This window comes from Erinaceus europaeus, chromosome 18 (assembly GCF_950295315.1).
Source record: "Erinaceus europaeus chromosome 18, mEriEur2.1, whole genome shotgun sequence".
NCBI lineage: Eukaryota > Metazoa > Chordata > Mammalia > Eulipotyphla > Erinaceidae > Erinaceus > Erinaceus europaeus.
The window spans coordinates 60,037,888-60,058,495 of NC_080179.1; the positions used below are offsets into that span (position 1 = coordinate 60,037,888).

A 20,608-nucleotide genomic window follows, 5' to 3' on the forward strand; every position below is an offset into this window, starting at 1 on the left:
GTAGGAAGTGGGGAGCAGGGCTCAAACCCAGGTTCTTAAGCTTGGTAATATGTACGCTTAACCCAGTGTGTCACCCTTTGGACCCCAAAACAATATTTTAAACCACTCTGCGGCTAATGATAATGTGTAGGTTGCAAAAAAGTTATTCTTTGCTTCTGACTTTTTAGGCAGAGTAAGGACTTTAGGGAATAATGATGTGCTGATTCAAATGAGCACTATCTAAATGTTTATCTTCAGGGGTAGAATAATTAGAAAAGTCCACCTGGGGTGACATGCATTATAGCTAGTCAGCACCCCACACTTTTTTGGAGCATGGCATAAAGACAGCTTTTACATTTAACATCAACAGAGTAAACCTGAATCACACTGCCATCCCAAACTCAAGCAATCCAGGGTCACAGGATTTGCAGGGCATAACAGATTTGCAAATAAAAGAAGACATTAATGTAGTCTAAATAAAAATAATCAAACTTGGAATGTCCACCAGTAGTTTATTAACTGCTTAATTTCTTTTGGGATTACAAATATTTAAAAACAATATATATTGTCAAATGTAGTTTTCAGACTTGAGCTCAGGGTCTCATACATATGGGAGATACTGAGGATCTCCCCACAACTCTTGATGCTATTTTTTTTCAGTTTTTTAAATTGAGAAATAGAGTGTGTGTGTGAGAGAGAAGAGAGTGACATTACAACATGAATCCATCTCGAATGTAGTCACCTGTGCTATTGCTTATCCTCCCATCAGACTCAATCTTAGTGACTCATGAATTAGTAAATCAGGACATGTACTCTACTGGTGGAGGTATCTCTTGGCACCTAAAAAAAATCTGTGCCAGTTTCTGATGTTACCAGTAATAATTTAAACATTTTATAGTGTTTTTTATTTATGTATTTAGTTTTTGCCTCCAGGGTTATTGCTGGGGCCTGGTGCCTGCACCACGAATCCTGAAGGCTATTCCCCCCCCCTTTTGTTGCCCTTGTTTTGTCATTGTTGTGGTTACTGTTATTGTTGTTATTGATGTTGTTGTTGTTGGATAGGACAGAGAGAAATCGAGAGAGGACGGGAAGACAGAGAGGGAGAGAGAAAGACAGATACCTGCAGACCTGCTTCATCGCTTGTGAAGCAATTCCCCTGCAGGTGGGAAGCCAGGGACTTGAACCAAGATCCTTACTCTGGTCCTTGTGCTTTGTGCCATGTGAGCTTAAGATGCTGAGATACCACCAGAAGCCCAGTGTGTTTTTTTTTTAATAATCTAATCCTTTGACTTTAACTCCACATTTGATAACATTTTGCAATAGAACAAAATTCTTTATAGTATATGTTTGAATATTACTATTTTTCCAAAGTTATAAATATGATTTAAGGAGACATTTAGAATTTCTCTAGTGCTACCTAGCCCTTTGAGCAGTATCCAAATACAGCATCTTACCTGAAAAGTATCACATATGTATCTCAAAGTCTTGCTTCTTTGAAAAATCTTCAATCAGATGAAAAAAGACAAATTCATTTTTGGAAAAATATTTAGTTCATATTAGTAGTCCTTCAAACAGTTTATTATTATTATTATTTCTTTGAATTATCTTGAAAAGTTGTATCATAATACCAAAAAAAAAAAACCCCACTATTATTTATTTATTTATTTTTGTTACCATGGGGACTTCATCACTCCATGCTTTATCAGATATATAGAGAGACAGAGATGTAAAGACAGGTAAAGCAATTATATCACCAAAGCTTCCAATGAAGTGGGGTTAGGATGGAACTCGGGTTAGTTGGATGGTAAAACACCATATTACCCAAAGGAGCTATTTTATCAATCCAAACTGAGTTAATGTAACTCACAAAAATACAGCTAGTAGTATAGAGATGACTGTTGCTATTTTCTTTTCATTAAATGTCCATGAGAAAGTTCACATTTCAAAATATTTTGACTAACAAAGACTTTCACCACTCTCTTTCCTACAAATATCTTCTCCAATCCCTAGTAAAATATGTGAGGGAGAAGATAAAGGGCTAAAAGTTACAATCTGGGAGATGGTATAGCGGGTGGAATTCTTCCCTCAATTATGAGGTTCTAGATTTGATTCCCAGCACTCATATGCTAAAGTGATACTCTGGTTCTTTTTCCTTTCCTCAGTAAGAAATAAATAAATCTTTTATTTTTAAATTGGAGGCCAAAGATTAAACAAATTTCCTTATTGTTACAAAATATTTTCTGGAAACTTTTCAGCTAAAAGTTAACCTAAATATTAAGTCAGAATTGTATCATGCATACCTCCACTTTCAGAAAGTTTGCCCCGGTATATTCTGTCTTCTACAACATCTGTCCAATAAAGTAAACTTTGATTGAAGTGGAAATCAAGTGCTATTGTATTTCTCAATCCAGGAACAAGCAGGCTATAATCTCTTTTATGAAGGTCAATCCTTCTGATCTCATGGCGAATAGAAAAGATGATGAATGCTTCAAAGGGATCTGAAATTTAAATTAATTTTAAGAGGCATATAAGAATATTTACATATTTTGCTATGTGGAATAAAATAGTTGAGGTCAAAATCAATTGTTGTAAGTATTTTTTACTATATCATGACGTGTCATTAAATAATTTTTTTTAACTCCTAATTTAAAAATTAGCAGAAACTGTGTATATATATTTATGCTCCTTAGAAGGGAATAATGTAGTGCATGTCCTAAATTTGGTTTACTTAATTCTAATTAAAGAACATAAGAATGATTGAAATTCAAAGAAAAGTTATGTCTACTGTTGTAGTGGAGTTTCAATATCCAACCATCATAAAAGTCATCATAGAAGTTGCTAAGAATTAGTAACAGTTAACTCTTGTATTTTAAGAGTATATCATGTCTATGGATCTATCAAATAGAGATCCAGTAGAATTAATAGGGAGTATCCTCTATAAGGCAAAAGGTGGTAACTTTCTTCACAATCCTTGACAATCATTAGTACACTGGTCCCCACTAGTCTTTAAACTTGAGTGGAGGGAAAAGATGCAAAAACATAGGAAAACAGAAATATTAAGGTCTTTTCTTTTTGTACTTACAGGAAACAATGTGTCAGTCTCTGAAAGTTACTAAAATACTGTTACTTTGAAAATGTTTTGAGTTCTGCATTAATTACTACCTGACACACTAGAATGTGCTAGACATGAATTTTCACATGAATTTCACAAGGAATACACATTTAAATGAGAGACACAGGCTCACATACATTTTCATGTTGGTACCATCCCTCTGAGCGTTCTAGATTCCTCGCCCTAAGTGTTGACACACTATCTGAATGTGAGCTGCTATAACACTTGTCCACGGGAATGAGAGCAGGAAATGGATGTGACATTTAAGTCAGGCCAATGGGTTTGTAAATTTCAGATAATATTTCAGACTTAGGGAAAATAATGCTTTTTCTCTAGAGTTATAGATTTTGAAATATAGTATTCTCAGGTTTCACATCTTTATAATTTTGAGTAAGTTCATTTCTGATATTTCAGTAGCAGTAAAAATTAATACCAAAAATTAATACTATTAATCATAATCCATTTCCCCCAAATAAAAACAAAAAACTGTAATTATCTATGAACAATCGATCCTTTCTAAAGGACATTGAAATTTATAGCTACAATTCTATTTCCCTTCCTCAACCTCCTGTACATTTTCCATGCTCTGAATATGGACTCAACTCTATTAAACCTAGTATTAATGGCTTTTTGTTCACTGCAAACAGACATTATTCTTTGCAAACAGACATTGCTTTTAATCCCATCTCCCCAGAGAGGTCTTTCATGATCAGTTACCTAATAAAAGCTGATCTTTACTGTGCTATATTATAGTAGCATATTATTTCTCTTTGAAATATATTCTAAAATTAACAACAACAACAAAGAGCTATAAATAACAAAAATACTATTTCATAAAACAGTGGGAAATCATGAAAACTGAATCCTGTGATAGTTTTTTTTAAATAAAGAAACTTCTAATTTTTAATAAGGGGGCCCAAACCATTGAATGGCAAAAGAAAAGTCTCTTCAACAAATGGTGCTGGGAAAAATTAGATTGAAACATGTGAGCAGATGAAATTGAACCATCACTTATCACCATGCACAAAGGTCAACTCCAAATGGATCAAGTATACGGGCATTAGGTCAAAAACTATCAAATTTGCAGAAGTAAACATTAGCAGGAAACTTCATGACCTGTGCTTCAAAAAGTCCTTCAAAGATTCAAATCCAACAGAAAAATAAACCAATGGGATTACATCAAACTGAAAAACTTCTGCACAGCAAAGGGTACCATTACCCAAATAGAGAGATACCCAATGGCATGGTAGAAATCTTTACACAACACACATCAGACAAAGGACTAACAACCAAAGCATATAAAGCTCAGTAAATTAAGCACCAAAAAAGAAGAAAAAAGAATAATAATAAAAAAGCTCATTAGAAAATGGGGCCAGGACATGGACAGACAGACATTTCTGGATAGACATTTCCTGTAGGGAGAGATCCATAGGCCAAAAGATATATGAAAATGTGCTCAAAGTCATTGATCATCAGAGAAATGCAAGTAAAGACAGCATAGAGATGCCACATTATACCTGTGAGCATGTACAGTACATCAGAACAGATAGAAATTACAAATGTTGGAGAGGATGTGGAGAAAAAGGGATACTTTTTCACTGCTGCTGGGAGTGCAAAATGGTCCAGCCATTGTGGAAAGCAATTTGGAAAATTATTGGGACATCGGAATAGCCCTATCCTATGACCCAGCAATTCCTCTCCTGGAGATTTACCCAAAGGAGACAGAAATACTTATTCGAAGAGATCTGTGTATACCTATGTTCATAGCAGTATAGTCTATAATTGTAAGAACCTAGAAGCAACCCAGATGTCCAAAATCAGTTGAGTGGTTAAAATATTGTGATATGTATACAAAATGGAACACTACTCAGCTGTCTAAAATAATGAAGTTGAGTCTCCTTTGCATCCTCCTGGATGAAACTTGAGGACATCATGTTGAATGAGACAAACCAACAAGAGGAGAACAGATACCACATGATCTGATTTATTTGTGGGACTTAGTACAGAAGGGACAAGGAGGGAGAGTACTAAGTGAAACATGGATTAAACACCGTGTATTGCATCAAAGCAAGGGACTATGGGGAGGGGCAGAACAAAGTGAAACATGGACTGGACATGGTGCATTGCACCAAAGTCAAGGACTCTGAGTAGGGAAGGAGAGGGTGAATAGGAAGAAAACTCTGGAGGCCTATTACACAATGAAATTGTATCTATATGTCAATGATTGCACTCTAAAGCATTAACCCCTTAGACAGATAGATAGATAGATGATAGATAGATAGATAGATAGATAGATAGATAGATAGATAGATAGATAGATAGATAAAGTGCTGCAGAGAAAATAGGGAGATGCCAGGAGGTGGTGTACCTGGTTGAGTGCACACTTTACAGTGCACAAGGACCTGGGTTTAAGCCCCTGGTTTCCACTTGCAGGAGAGAAGCTTCACAAGCAGTGGAGGAGGGTGACAGGTGTCCCTCTGTCTCTCTCCCTCTCTGTCTCCCTCTCCCCTCTCAATTTCTCTCTGTTTCTATCAAATAATAAAGAAAGAAAGATTTTTTTAAAAAAAAGATTTACGGAAATAAAACTCAATGAAAAATTTTCTGGTGTCTTTAAATTTTGATGTAGAATAGTCTTTAGAAGACCTACTAAATTGGAATGCATATGAGCAAAATGTGAAGTATCCATTTATATGTAAAATCTTCTAACAATTATTTCTAGCTCTTATTTCGTAAATGACTGAATTTAATAAGCCAAACACTGAAATTTTAATATAGAAATTACTTGATTTTTCCCCCTTTAGATTGAGATGGCACATGAACCAAACAGCTGGTTACAATTTACATTTTATTGTGATGAATTTCATGTTTATAAAATCAGATATATATTTTTAATTTTCTTTATTGTGGAATGGTTTACAGTTGAAAATAAAATACAATAGTTTGCACATGAGTACCATTTCTCACTTTTCCACATAACAATTCAACCTCCACTGGGTCCTCTTCTGCACTCATGTTACAGGACCTGAGCCATCCTCCCCCACCCTTTTCCTTTGGTGAATGCGACAAACTCCAGTCCAAGTTCTGCTTTGTGTTTTCCCTTCTGATCTTGTTTTTCACTTTTGTCTATGAGTGAAATCATCCCATACTCATTCTTTTGTTTCTGACTTATCTCACTTAACATGAAGAATCACATGTATTAAAAAAAAACACTCAAAAGTCAGAATCTTCTAGCTATAAATTTTCTATCTTTAGTTTTCTTGAATGCTATTTTTCTAAAGTTTCACATGACTTTTTCAAGATGGAATATGAAAGCAGTGGAAGACTGAAGCAAAAGAGCCCATCTATAGCCCTCTCAGGTAAAAGTGTTATTACAACTCTACAACTAGCAATTCTATAAGAATAGCTTCTGATTCTTTATAATACTTACACTATCAAACAAAAATGATATGCTAGTTACAATGCCTTCTTTGCTGCAGCCTCAAGATTTTTTAACTATCTTTTCTGTACTTACGTATATATTTAAATTTCCTCAGTTTTGTTCTCCCTCATCATCAGATATATTCCCTCTACACAGTACAAATGTATGAAGTGGTAAAGGGTCTATTTATCATTGCTCTCACTCAATATATATTATTAATTTGTTTCTTTTTTCATTTCTTCAGTAGTAGTTATACTGGGAATAGATTTTTGTTACATACCACTAAAATGTGATTATATGAAGGCAGAGGAGGTAGAACTTAAAGAATAAAAATAAAATAAATTCTACTACTACAACTCTCTATGAATTTGCAAGATTATGGCTCCAACTCTTTTTTTCTCATCAATTTTCTTAAGAACATTTTTTCTCTCCCTTTAATTATTTGTTAAAAAAACTTCCATACATATTTTTTCTCAATAGCTCTGCTTTATATTTCATTTGTAAAAATTTTTTTGTTCTCATTAGTGACAAAAGTCTGAATTTGGTGTATGTGTGTGTGATCTAAGATTAAAAATAAGAGATAAGTGACAGAAACAGTAAGCAGTAGAGTATTTGAAAAAAAAGGGGGGCTATACTGCTTAAAAGAGAGGACCATTTAATACCTACCTATCATTTACTGTAAAAATTGTACCTTTATAAGTGCTTATATATTTCATAATGATGGATCACTTGATATTTCACAGATTTCTAATGGATAAAGGAAATGAATACTATGATGCAGGAGAAGAAATGTAAATAAAATTACAATGTAAACTATAAAATACTTTGAGTCAGTCTTTGTTTATAAGAAAGCTTTGTATAAGTGGTGACAGAAATATGCTCATGAAACATGTCCCATTTACAGACAGCATGAAAGTGAGATGGTTTGGATCTTAGCAGCAGAACTAAAATTCAAAATCTTTGTTATAATACCTTTTAGCCATAAGGCTCTGGGGAAATGAAGTAACTTATTTTGGACCTGGTTCTCATAGTCATAAAATTTGAACATTAGCAGTATCTAATAATAGAATAAAAAATTTTTAAAAATATGGTCTGGAGAGAGGAAGGAGTAAGGACACAGAGATGTATAAGGCACATTAAAGTTGTGACTCCTGAAAACTAGACAACTTGACCCCTTAGCAAAATCATATAATTGAGGGATTAAAAAAAAGTAACACATTTCAGCCAACTATCAGGTGATTTATTGATAATTGATGGAAAAAGAACTAGAGAGCAGAAAACACAATAGAGGGAGAAATGCCACAACAATCAGATTTGAAGTCATAAAGGAAGTTCTCAGAGTGGAAAGGGATTCTCTAAATGGACACACAGAGACAAATGAGAATTAAGAATTAGGTATTGGACACAAGTTCTACTATATCACTACAGTGCTATACAATGGCTATATTTATGCATTTTGTACTGATATTCACATTCTCTTTCCTTAAAACAATAAATATAATTTAGAAAATTTAAGAGCATAAAATGAGAGGGTAAGAACAAGGATAATATCAATGAGAAAAATCTAGCCTAATCCAGAAAATGAGAAATTAAGAAATAAAAAAGCTAAATTGTTATTTTCAATGTGGCTAGAATAGTATTTCTAACATAGGAAGTAAATAATTAAGGATTTATTTACCATAGCCAAACTATGGTAATTATTATATCAACACACACATACACACATATATGTGTAGCGATGAAAGTGGAATGCTGATTAACAGTAAAGAGCACAGAAAAAAAATACAGTCAGTAGCAGAATTCTATGTTTTCATTAGTAAAATGAAACCAGCACTTCAAAAGAAAGGTTAATTAATTATGTATTAAAGATAGAACATGTCAGAAAGATAAAATATTGAGTTGTACAAGAAAAGTGAAATTTATAAGACAGTAAAAAATTAAAGATCATAAATATTCTATTTATATAAATCATTAAACTAACCAGATTCTAGAAGTAAATATAAAGAAAATATACTCAGTTTCATAGTTCAGAAAAAGTTAGACTGTATACAGTTTGTGAAAGAATGAACAGGGAGAAATATGGATATAAAAGAGATTGACAAGAGAACTCCAAAGAAGAAAAATAAAAAAGTGAAACATGGTTCTAATTTGAAATATAGAGAGTAAAGTTTTTATTTTTTTAATGTTAAGAATAATAAGCACATATTTTGAATTCAATAGAACACATTTTTAAAAGAGAGGCCAAATTTAAGAAGGATAGAAATAAAAAAGGTGCAAAAGAAAATCAAAAAAACAATTATTCTGAAAGCATATAATAGTTAATAAGCACATCATTTTTATTGAACTTTGAATGTGCTGTACATTTTTCAAAAAGAAATAAAATAAACCAAATAGAAAATAAATCACACAGACACACACATACATATATATACATACACATATATGTTTTAAAATAAATTTCAATACCTAACAAAATTTATATATTGAACAATATAAAGACAAATAATGGTTTTTGGTATACTGCAGTTTCATAAAAGGCTACATTATCAGCAGGTTAGATTATTCATGTTACAAAAGCTCCATTATTAACTTTAAAAGGTGTGAAATACAAGAATCTTAAAATTAAGAAATAATATGGTACTGTTAGAGTTTCATTCTGAATATAAAGTAGAAGGGGATCAGTTTTATTAGGGCAGTTATCTTTGTGCCTACACACATAATTAGAAGCTTTATAATACTGAAAATGAGATACTATTGATTTCACAGAGTACAAAGGCATTCATTGTAAGTCAATTATTTTGTGGTCTGTATCCAAAAGCTAGATACAGGGTCAGTTTTCCTGAAAAATTAGTACTGTAGCTGTGTCCAAAGTCAACTTTTGGCCTTGTTCACATATAGATGCAATGACTATCAACACAAAAATTGCTATTATTGTTAGTCATTTGTACCAAGAATTCTGTGGCAGTGCTCAAAACATCAATATACAGGAAGCTAAACATCTAAGACTCCTAACTAAGAATGACCCACACCACATTACATCATAATAAAACTATTTAAAAACAAAGATAAGGAGAAATATTATAGGCTGCTAGAAAAAGAATCAGACACCACAAAGGTAGAACCATCAGGCTTTCATCAGATTTCTCAAGACAAACCTAAGAGGCAAGAAGGGAATGGAAGATGACTACCCTCCACAAATTTTCTACCCTGCCAAATTATCCTTCAAGTATAAAGAAGAAATAAAAATCTTTCCAGACACACAGAAACTGAAGGAATGCACCACCAGCAACCCTATCTTGTAAGGATTACTGAAATGAGTCCTACATGAAAATAAGCAAATAAACTCTTAATTAGTTCATCACTGGTAGAAGTGAATTCAGAAGCCAAACATCAGAAACAGAAGAAGAAAATACACTGGAAAAGGGGGAATAAAAATGGACAGATCTATATGAACAATGTAGGTAAACTAACGCCAACTAAACTACTAAGAGGCTGGATCTTAGACTAGAAACTCTAAAATTCCAATAATTGTCTCTCCTTGTCTGGAATCTGAAAGAAAAATGTAAGGTGGGATGAATCAGAGACGGATGAATAACAGATGAATAACATGATCTCCCATGTAAGTGAAACTTGGGAGACAGAGACCAATAGGGAGAAAGTGGGGTGAAACTTGGACTGTGTGTAGTACACTGCATCAAAGCAAGGTTTTATGATGAAGGAATGGAAAAGGGAAGGTGGGAGGTGGGGCTAGGGGTGGGGTGGAGTCATAGGTTGGGAATAAGTGTATTTTGCAGACACTTGTGATCCAGACCTGGGAAATGCTGCCCCTGTGTAGACAACTGTGATATAAACCCTTAACCATGCAATAAAATGGGGAAAATGTGACTCCATGTTTAAGTAGATAAAAATATTGTAGACAGTGAACTGAGAAATAAGTAGAAAGCAAGATAAGCAGAGAAGAAGAATACTGGGAGAAATGTCGTTGTTTAGAATATCCAAAATTTTGAGAGACGAGAATGGAAAGTGATATGTAAGACACAAAATTTAAAACATTTATGATATATATGCTCATAGGGGTTGGTAAAACACAAGAACTACTTATCTAAATGTTTAAGAAATTATAAAACAGTAAGAAAAAGTAAGTACACATAGAAAAGAGAACCAATTATATTAAAATAAGATTATTAAATAAAACAAAAACACTTCAGATACAGTGATATAGTTGATTTCTTAATGCATCCGACAACAAGATTCAGGGCTGGATCCAATGGCTTCCATTGTTGGCTTTCAACAGTGGAACATAAGCAATATGTGAGATACTAACTACACTTCTATTATAAAATCTATCACTTCTTTTATAAAAAAATACACTTAGTTGTTACTAATATCTTCTGTATCCTGCAGCCTATACTCACTGTTCAAGGAAATGCTAATTTTCTGTGACTGATTAGAGAACATAAAGATGTAATGTGTTTCCCTATAAAGTTCCCAGACTTACCAGTTCCACCCATGTTCCTCTACATGCCCTTGAACTCAAGTTAAGGACTGGAAAGCACGGTGGGAAACATCATTCATGAATACTCAATGGTTGTGAGATAAAGCAGTTTGGTTGTGAGGTAAAGCAGTTTGCTTTATTTTTATAACTTGCTTTAAGGCAGGAGCAGGGAAAATTTTTATGCCAGAGGACATAACATCATTTGAGGGCCATACAAAATTACCAACTTAGAAATTAGCAGTTTGTGTCGTTATTAAAAAAAAAAAAAAAGCAGACTGGGTGGTGTCGCACTTGGTTGGGTGCACATGTTGAAATGTGTAAGGATCTGGGTTTGAGCCCCCATTCCTCATCTGCAGGGTAAAAGCTTTGTGAGTGGTAAAGCAGGCCTGCATGTGTTTCTCTGTCTCTCTCCCTCTCTTTTACCCCTTCCCTCTTGATTTCTGGCTGCCTCTATCCAATAAATAAATAAATAAATAAATATAATATAATAAAATAACAACAATAAAATTGCAAAAAAAAAAAAAAAAACTTTCCCAGACTTAGTGAATTTCAAATTCCACCTATGGTTAACTTGGCAGGGACAGACCAAATGATTTTGTAGGTCATGTAAGGACCTACAAAAGGACACGTTCCCCAACCTTGGTTTAAGGAGACACAGTTACAGTAAGCATTAATATTTGAAAGATGAGATAACTAAGGCTTAAGATATTAAATATAATCTACCTCAGTTCACATACTTCATGAATGTCTATTAAGAATAGATTCCAAATGCCAGATTCTGATGTCATTGTGGAATATGACCTAACAATTAGTAGTATTCTAAGTGGGCAATTAACTAATGAATACTGTTAGAAAAATGAGTTGTTTATAAGAACAGTAGAAATAGAATTATATGGGCAGGGCTAGACTTTGGAAGGTTAATTTTAAAAAGTCTGCAAAATTAACAAAAACAATAATAAAATGCTTTGGAGCACATGAAGTAAATTCATTGGGAAGAATGATAATGAATACAGTTTTAAAGAAAACATAATCCTATAGTAACAATCTGATGGAATGTTAAGAGGAAAATATTCTGATGATATCACCTTAGAAGACTTTGAAGTAGGTAAAAAAAGAGATATATTTGTTCATTTTATCATTTAATTTTTAAATCTTTGTGATTCTATTCTTATCTTTATTTATTTATTGGATAGAGACAGACAAATTGAGAGGGAAGGGGTGATAGAGAGGGAGAGAGACAGAGACACGCACAGTCCTGCTTCCCCACTCGCAAAGCTCTCCTCCTGCATGAGGACCAGGGGCTTGAACCAGGTGTGCTCAACCAGCTGCACCACCACCCAGCCCCTTTAAATTTTATACAACTACTTTAAAAAAATTATTTATAAAAAGGAAACTAACAAAACCATAGGATAAGAGGGGTACGACTCTGAAGGTGTTTTAAATTTTTATCTGAAGCTCTGTTTTAAAAAATAGCAAGATATGTAATACACAAAGACCACAAAATTCACATACTGTCTTCAAATAGAGCAAATTACACATCTACTTACCAATACTTGTACAACCCTCACCATCCACATCCAGCTTCCACCCCTCATAACAGGAGCACTTGACTGTGTGCTTGTGCTGCTCACATACTTGACTGCATTTTAGGTGACTGCTACAAAAATCCACAATTTCACATGTTTTATTGTCTTTGTTGAGTTGAAGTCCTTCAGGGCAAGAACAGACAATTCCCCTTCCAGGAACAACAGAACAGTGATTGCTACAGCCTCCATTGTTCAGAGAACATTCATCTATGAAAAGAAGGGAATAGATTACAGGACATCACCATTCGTTGTGCTCAGTTAAATACTAACCGAACTCAATTCTTTAGACTAACAGAGTACATATATAAACGAGGAGAAAACAGCTTTGGATTCTTTCTCACAGGGGCTATGGTAGGCATGATAAAAATAATTGATCTAATGGTCAATGTAATTCTATATGATAGGAATAAGAAATACGAGATCTTTAATTCTATAATTTCTATAAAATCTCTTGCCAAGAGATAATTCACTGGGTAAGACACATGCTACGCCATGAGTAAGACAAAGGCTTGAACCCTGGCAGTATATGATACTCTGGTGTTGTGGTGTCTTTCACTCTTTTCTCTCTCTATTGAATGAAAATGTCAACTGAGGATCAGTGAAATTGTACATCTGTGAGATCCCAACTCAAAAAAAAAAAAAAAAAAGAAGAATTAGAAAAACTGCAAGTTCAGTATTTATATCATCACCACAATGATTATTCTCAGTTTATTAGAAGTTAGGCAAATTAAGTTTATGAAATCTTCTCAAGTAAGATATATTTATGAATTTGGCTTATCTCAGTGCTTATAAATAAATGAACATATAAATGTGATATAATACATATGTATATATATTCAGTGCCTATAGTCTGATAGAATGATAATGAAGAATTATTTATTTAATCTGACCTTTATTAATTATAACCACTTAAGACAGGTACGTTTTTATATCGTGTCCTATATATTAGTTATTATAACTGATTAAATGAGACCATGTAAACAAAATAAATCATATATAGACATTGGCTGACATAATCAGCAACTTCTATTGGCTCTATATGTAAAAATAATACTAGTTTGTAAAGAAATAGATTTATTTTTATCATTTCCAAGTCTCAAGACTCTGGGGTGATTTTTTTCAACTAGAAAAGGAAAGACAGAGATACAGAGAAAGAGTGGGGAAGACAACACAGCACTGACACCTCTTCCAGTTTGTTGGGGGATAGGATGAAAATCTGGGTCCTATATATGGTAAAGCAAGCACACAAGTCAGGTGAACTATTTTGCTGGCCCAAGAAAGAAACTTTTACTTGATGGGTTTTAGATACATTTATTTAACACTCTATAGCACTTAAAGTTAAGTCAGTATTTATTCTGATGGGGAAATTTCACAACAGCATGCTCATATTTTGAGACATGAACAGAGTATTGTTTTTATATAATGATGATGTTAGAGACCTAGGTAAATGCAGAGTTAGGTAGACACTGGTTGAGGTAAAAAAAAACAAAACAAAAAAACTTTTTTTAAAATTTAAATAGTCTTGAGTATTTTTCAAAGTTTATTTTTATATTTTTCTATAATAATCTATTGTTGACTACTGTTCTATAATTGAAAAGCTGAAGTAGTAATTACTCCCATACCTCAACTATTTCCTGTTATTTATAGAAATTGATTCAATTCAAAAATGAGGCTAACATGTAGGGATTTTAAAATATTTTCTAGAGCTTTAAGCTTCTATGTGTCTGTTGTTCTTTATCTTATTTGTCACCAAACAGATGTTATAGTAATAAGAAAGGAAAATGATCATATTAACCATTTTATCTAAGAATTCAGTTCAAATTTGATATTATCTTAGAAGGAAAAAAAATCATTTCTTGGTTCCTCCAAATATGTTTGTTCACATGCCATCATAATAATTTAAAAACAGCAGTCATTTCAAAGTATTTGTTCCATTTTAGCTCAATTGACATTCTCTTTCTAGACGATTATTGTAAATAACGTCATTGAACCCAGCAGGTGAAAAAACTGTCACAGTGCTCTTTAGCTTTTTTCAAATATAACTACTCTCTCAGTACTGAAGTATCTCTTTCTGACACTATCTGTAGAATTAAATCATACATTTTAGGGTAAATAACATCTATGCTGAAATTGAAAGTTAAATATGTAAATGTAATGCTGATACTTCATGTCTAGTCTCTTGCTAATTATTCTGTAACCCTTAACCTCTCAGTGAATAATGCAACTTATTTTTAATTTTTTTCTTATCTGACAAATATCTTCTCATTTACCATATTCCAGTGAGAGTCTTCTGACCTCTCTTTTTAATTAGTCTACAAAGTTGGCCTATCTATCTATGAACTCTCAGCATCAATAACTTTTACTTTCCTCCCTAGCCACTCACCCCTTTCACACATACACACAAACACATACATAAGAAGAAACTTTAAGAAATACTATCAATGTTTCTAACAGCTTAAGGCAGTATCACTAAAGTGACCTACAGCGCCTAGAAGTTCTCCTTGAGAAAGGTCAGCTCTGCTAGGAGAATTAACTGTGCTAGGCAAAACACGATAATTGGCAGATGGAACTAAACCTCTTAGGTATTAGTTACTTTGGGAAGTTTGCAATTATAAATGTTTTCTCTGTAATTTTGAAATGTAGTCTACCACCAGAACTGTCTTTTCAAGGACCTGAAAGTTGTTTCTTTAAATGCTAATATTCAAAGATACAACTCAGCATGTCTAGTTTCCAGCTAGCACACCCAGTTGTCTTGGTCAATGGGCGAAACTCTCTTGAACGCAGCACAGGTGCCTTTATTTAGCACACTTCAGCTTTTAAAAGTTTCTCGTCTTTTTTTTTTTTTTTTTGCATAAATTGAATTTAGATCACACTGGACATTCTTCCCTTTTAGCTTATGTCTAACTTTTTTTTTTTTAATTTACCTTTGGCATACTCTTATAATAAAGATAAATGGTTCACACCATTCTTAAATCATCAAACTCCCTTGTCATTCCTTTCTTAAGTGAGTTTCAAACCAGACCATCATAAAAGGAAACTTTGTTACTATGCTCTTTCCCCAACCCCACCCACAACTCTAGAGAAGTCAGTTCAGAGAGATAAAGTCCTAACAATGACAATAATAACAAAATAGCAGTCTATTAACTAATATTAGGAGGTTTATTTATTATTTTTTTTAGTTCTTTAAAATACTAACTTCAAGACAGGGGAGATAACAATGATTATGCAAAATATTTTTTATGCCTGAGGTTCTAAAGTCCCAAGTTTAATCCTTGACACCACCACAAACCACAGCTGAACAGTACTCTGGTAATAAACAAAAGCCAACAACTTTGATTTGAAAAAAAAAAACCTCAAACTCTCAAACTCAGCATATACACAACATTTGCAGTTAAGAAAAAGTATTAACCTTCATTCATCCTTTGAACTAAAACATATTCAGTCTAGTGAGCCAATATTATTTAAGTAAAAATGAATAAAACTTTACTGGAAGATAAAAATTTTTAGAAATTTCCTTTGGGGCTGGTCGGAGGTGCACTCAGCTAAGCACACAGAGTATTATGTGGAAGGACCTGCCCAAGACCAGGGTTTGAGCCTCCGCTCCCCACCTGCAGTGGTGATGGCTCACAGTGGTAATGCAAGTCTGCAGGTGTGTCTTTCTCTCTCCCTATCTCCTGCCACTTCAATTTTTCTCTGTCCTTTTGAATAACACAGAAAAGAAAAATGGACATGGGGAGCCATGGTTTTGTAGTGCCAGTATTCAGCCCCAGCGATAAGCCTGGTGTAATAGAAAGGAAGAAAGTATGAAGGTATAAAAATATGTGAAGGTATTGAAGGAAGAAAGGAAAGAAGGAAAAAAGGGAGGGAGGAAGGGAAGGAGGAAGGGAAAGAAATTTGTCTTCAAAGTCAAACTTTATCTTGAAAAAATAAATTCATAACCAAAAGGAGGGTATTTTTACATCTGAAAATATCTTACAGATATTCAGATTACAGTTTACAAATCCTTTTTATAGACAAGATTTTTTACAAATTGTACAAATCAAGCCATATTTCTATTTTAAGGTTTATTTTATTATCTCTGCTTATTAATTGGATAGAAACAGCCAGAAATCAAGAAGTAAGGGGGTAGTAGAGGGGGGAGAGAAACACCTGCAAAACTATTTCACCACTAGCAAAACTGTCTCCTTGCAGTTGGGGACTGGAGGCTGAACCCAGGTCATTGCAAACTGTAACGTGCACTCTACCCGTCCGCACTACCACCCGTCTCCCATTTCTGTTTTAACAGGGGAAGAGGACAAAAACAATGTATGAAAAACAGCTTTTGACACAATAATTTGGACAGAATAGACACAAAGAGGGCAAACCCAATTACACTGGTGTCATCTACAATGAATTATTTTAATGAACCTTTTCAACCTTGAGTCTCTCTGAAAGCTACTTCCTAGCTACTAATCAATCTATACTAATCATTTAAATTTACTTAGTAGATATTTTGTATCCTCTAGTACAATACTGATAAGCTAATAGCTCTTAACGTATGGGAAAGGAAGAACTCAGGGTTGGTGGGAGGTGAACTTATATACTAGACCAGCATGTGGTTTCTCGGCAGATACTTATTGTTGCCCGTAGGGAGACTGTCTACTGAATTGACAGTACAAAGCTACATATGAAAGGAAGCAAGAAAGAAACACCATAGAAGGCAGTTCAGTCCTTTCTGGGTATTTTTGTTTTTCATTGATCTAACACTCCCGCAACTCCCTCTCATGAAGGGCAAGATGCGGAGTTTATTCTTTTTTTTTATTTTTATTTTTATTTTTTTTATTATTATTTTATTTTATTTTATTTTTTTAATATTTATTTTATTTATTTATTCCCTTTTGTTGCCCTTGTTGTTGTAGTTATTATTGTTGTTGTCGTTGTTGGATAGGACAGAGAGAAATGGAGAGAGGAGGGGAAGACAGAGAGGAGGAGAGAAAGATAGACACCTGCAGACCTGCTTCACCGCCTGTGAAGCGACTCCCCTGCAGGTGGGGAGCCGGGGTCCGAACCGGGATCCTTATGCCGGTCCTTGTGCTTTGCGCCACCTGCGCTTAACCCGCTGCGCTACAGCCCGACTCCCGCGGAGTTTATTCTGTCAAAGTAGCAATCAGGACAAATCTCCTCTGTGGTACACCTATCTCCAGTTTCTTTGTAGTATCTTCCCCTCTCTATGATATTTGAAATTTGTGCACAGGATTCCATAGATGAAAACTATAATATCAGTTTAAAGCAGAGGTGATTAGCAATCGTATTAGACCAAACAAACAAACAAACAAAAAAAACAGAAGGAATATTTCCTCTTCTATTCACAGAGCAAAAGAGAAAATAAGACCATGTTTTTTCTGTCTTCCTTTTCATCTTCTAATGACCTTATTTAAAAACACAGCCACTTTATTAGATAAATTAACAATAGTCTTTCATGTCACTCAACATGTTATTAGTGCTTAATTCCTATCAAAATATGATAATTGCAGGTTCAAAGGTAGCTTTCCTTCTTCCTTTCAATCAAGCAGCTCTGTCACTTCCTTTATGTTATTTTCTCATAGTCTCAAGTAAGCTCATCACTGTTCCTATTCTGGAAACTTTTCATTACTTTACTGATGTCACTTTCAGTATAATCTAGAGACGTATTTTGAAGATCTTCTTGCTAAATCTCTGGTCTCCCTCCAGAGGAGGAAATATAATTTTCTCCGTATCTTCCTGTTGTTATATAAAGACAACTAGTAAAAATAAAAAACCAAAAAAATTCAAAACTCAAAAGTTATTAGATTGAATTAGTCACTTGAACTAGTTAATACTTATGAGAGAAAGCTAGTGCATGGAGACTTACAAACTTCAGAGAAAAATATATACAACTGAGTAAAATTTCATTTGTTTGATTACACACTTTATTCTTGTTATCTAAAAGTTTCTATTGTGATGCTTAGAAAAATATGACTAAATCCCCTGGGTAATAGTAAAGCCCATCCCATAAATCAGCAATAACTATATTCTGTTACTGAGTGAAATCACTGACCAAAATTTATCAGTTCAGTTGTAGAAACAACATCGACTACCCAGAGGTTTTAATTATGAATAAAACTATAAACTGTTCAAACAGTTGGGTACAAATAGCCGGTTCTTTTGCTTTGTTTTCAGAAATTTCTCACTGGGTCAGTATCTCACTTGGATAGTGGATTCTATTGTCATTTATGATACTCAGACTCACAACCGGCCCCTACTGCAATGCAGAAGTTTTGGTATCCTAGTTTTTTAACTCTCTATCTCTGTTTTTCTGTCTATATTTAAATGAGAAAAACAACAACAGAACAATAATAGAAATTTCTAGTATTACTTTTTTTTTTCTATAAGCGTAAATTGCCTGAAAAATTTTGATAGGGTTAAACCCTATTATTAAATAGTAAAAATGCTTCTAAAGGGAAAAAACAGAAAGGGGAATTGCTCATATAAAATGTATCAGTAAGTAAGGTTCTAGTTTTCAAAAAGAAACAAAAGCAGAGAATCATGCAATACCACAGAGGCTGCCTTCATCAGACCCATCTGGACAGTCCCTCCTCCCATTGCAGAGTTTCTCTGGCTGTAAGCAGACTGAAGTGTCATTAGCACAAGGATACTTGGGTGGTCCACACAAGAAACTGTCACAGTTGTCTTCATCTGACTGATCTTCACAATCGATATCTCCATCACATACCCAGGCTCTGTTGATGCATCTCCCTTATGAAAAAAGAAACATCAGGAATTGGATGTTGGCAATTAAGTCACTGGAATAGTGAGTGATTGTTGTTACCTTCAGTCAGAGGTAGAAGCTACTTGCTATTAGCAATGACTCTATTTGTTGATAGTTTTTTTCTTATTTTTCCAAATATTCTTATGTCAATATTTGAATAAAGTCTTATTCTGGTTGTTACAGTGATTATTTGTAAAATATGGACATTTGCTTTTCTATAGTGTTAGGTTATTATCCTACACTATTTAAATAAATTTCAGTGACTAGTTGAAATGTAATACTACTAAAATGAAAATTTACATACTTATGTCAGTGTATAAATACCTCTAGTATCTAGGTAGCTGCTATCAGAGCCCTTAATTTAAGCAAATGTTTGATTTTAGATGATATCCTTCTATTTATACTTCTACACAATTGTAAGTCCTCACACCAGATAGATGTACAAACCCTTTTATAAAATACATATATATACAGTATTATTATCGTGGTAATATATACACAGAATTTACAGAACCATTCATTTCTTGATTTTAAATTAAAGAAAAAGTAAATGGTTATTATTTAGTGAGCATTGTAAAAGACAAATAAAACAGCTTGCCTGGAGACCTGTTCTGCCTACCACATGTACATTACCCCAGGTTCAAGTTTGGCCCTCACCATACTGAGGAAGCTCATCTCTCTCTCTCTCTCTCTCTCTCTTTCTCTCTCTCTCTCTCTCTCTCTCTCTCTCCCCTCAATCAGGCTAGAATGAAGTCCCAAAAAATAAACTGTGGGGTAAGGAAAAGAAAAATAGGTTGTATATATCCAAGAGCCCGTATATATTTGTCTTCTTAAACTTTAACTTCAAGTAACTTAAAAAGTGATAATTCTCCAAATTATTATATTAATGAAAAACTATAAATGGCACCATTAACATTAATATATTTGACACTTTACCTAATAATTAACAAATATGATACAAATAGAAGCATATATTTTGGTCTTAACATCATAAATAAAATCAACAATGTTATCAATTTATAATGTCCTGAAAATACTATCTAATGCAATTCTATGATAGAAAGAAATGAGGCATAGAATTAGAAAAAAAAATCATTACAATAACTGAGAGGCAATTCAGTGAGTGGAGCTCACTTCTTCTGTCTGATCCCTGGCACTACGTAAGAGCAGCATGGAGAGTACTAAAGGGACCATGGAGAGACAATCAATATTTGGTGACTGCTTGTGTCTCCCTATTTCCTTTGCTTGTGTC

General features: G+C 33.7%; 1 protein-coding gene across 1 annotated transcript in view; it reads right to left on the reverse strand.

The window, feature by feature from the left end:
- The window catches only part of LRP1B (LDL receptor related protein 1B), a 1,816,831-nt gene that overhangs the window by 684,184 nt on the left and 1,112,039 nt on the right, over positions 1-20,608 (reverse strand). Inside the window, exons 22-24 of the mRNA XM_060178059.1 lie at positions 19,143-19,343; positions 12,552-12,797; positions 2,280-2,477 (exon numbers count right to left, since the gene is read on the reverse strand). Coding sequence (XP_060034042.1) covers positions 2,280-2,477; positions 12,552-12,797; positions 19,143-19,343 — 645 coding nt within the window. The remainder of the gene's footprint in view (positions 1-2,279; positions 2,478-12,551; positions 12,798-19,142; positions 19,344-20,608) is intronic.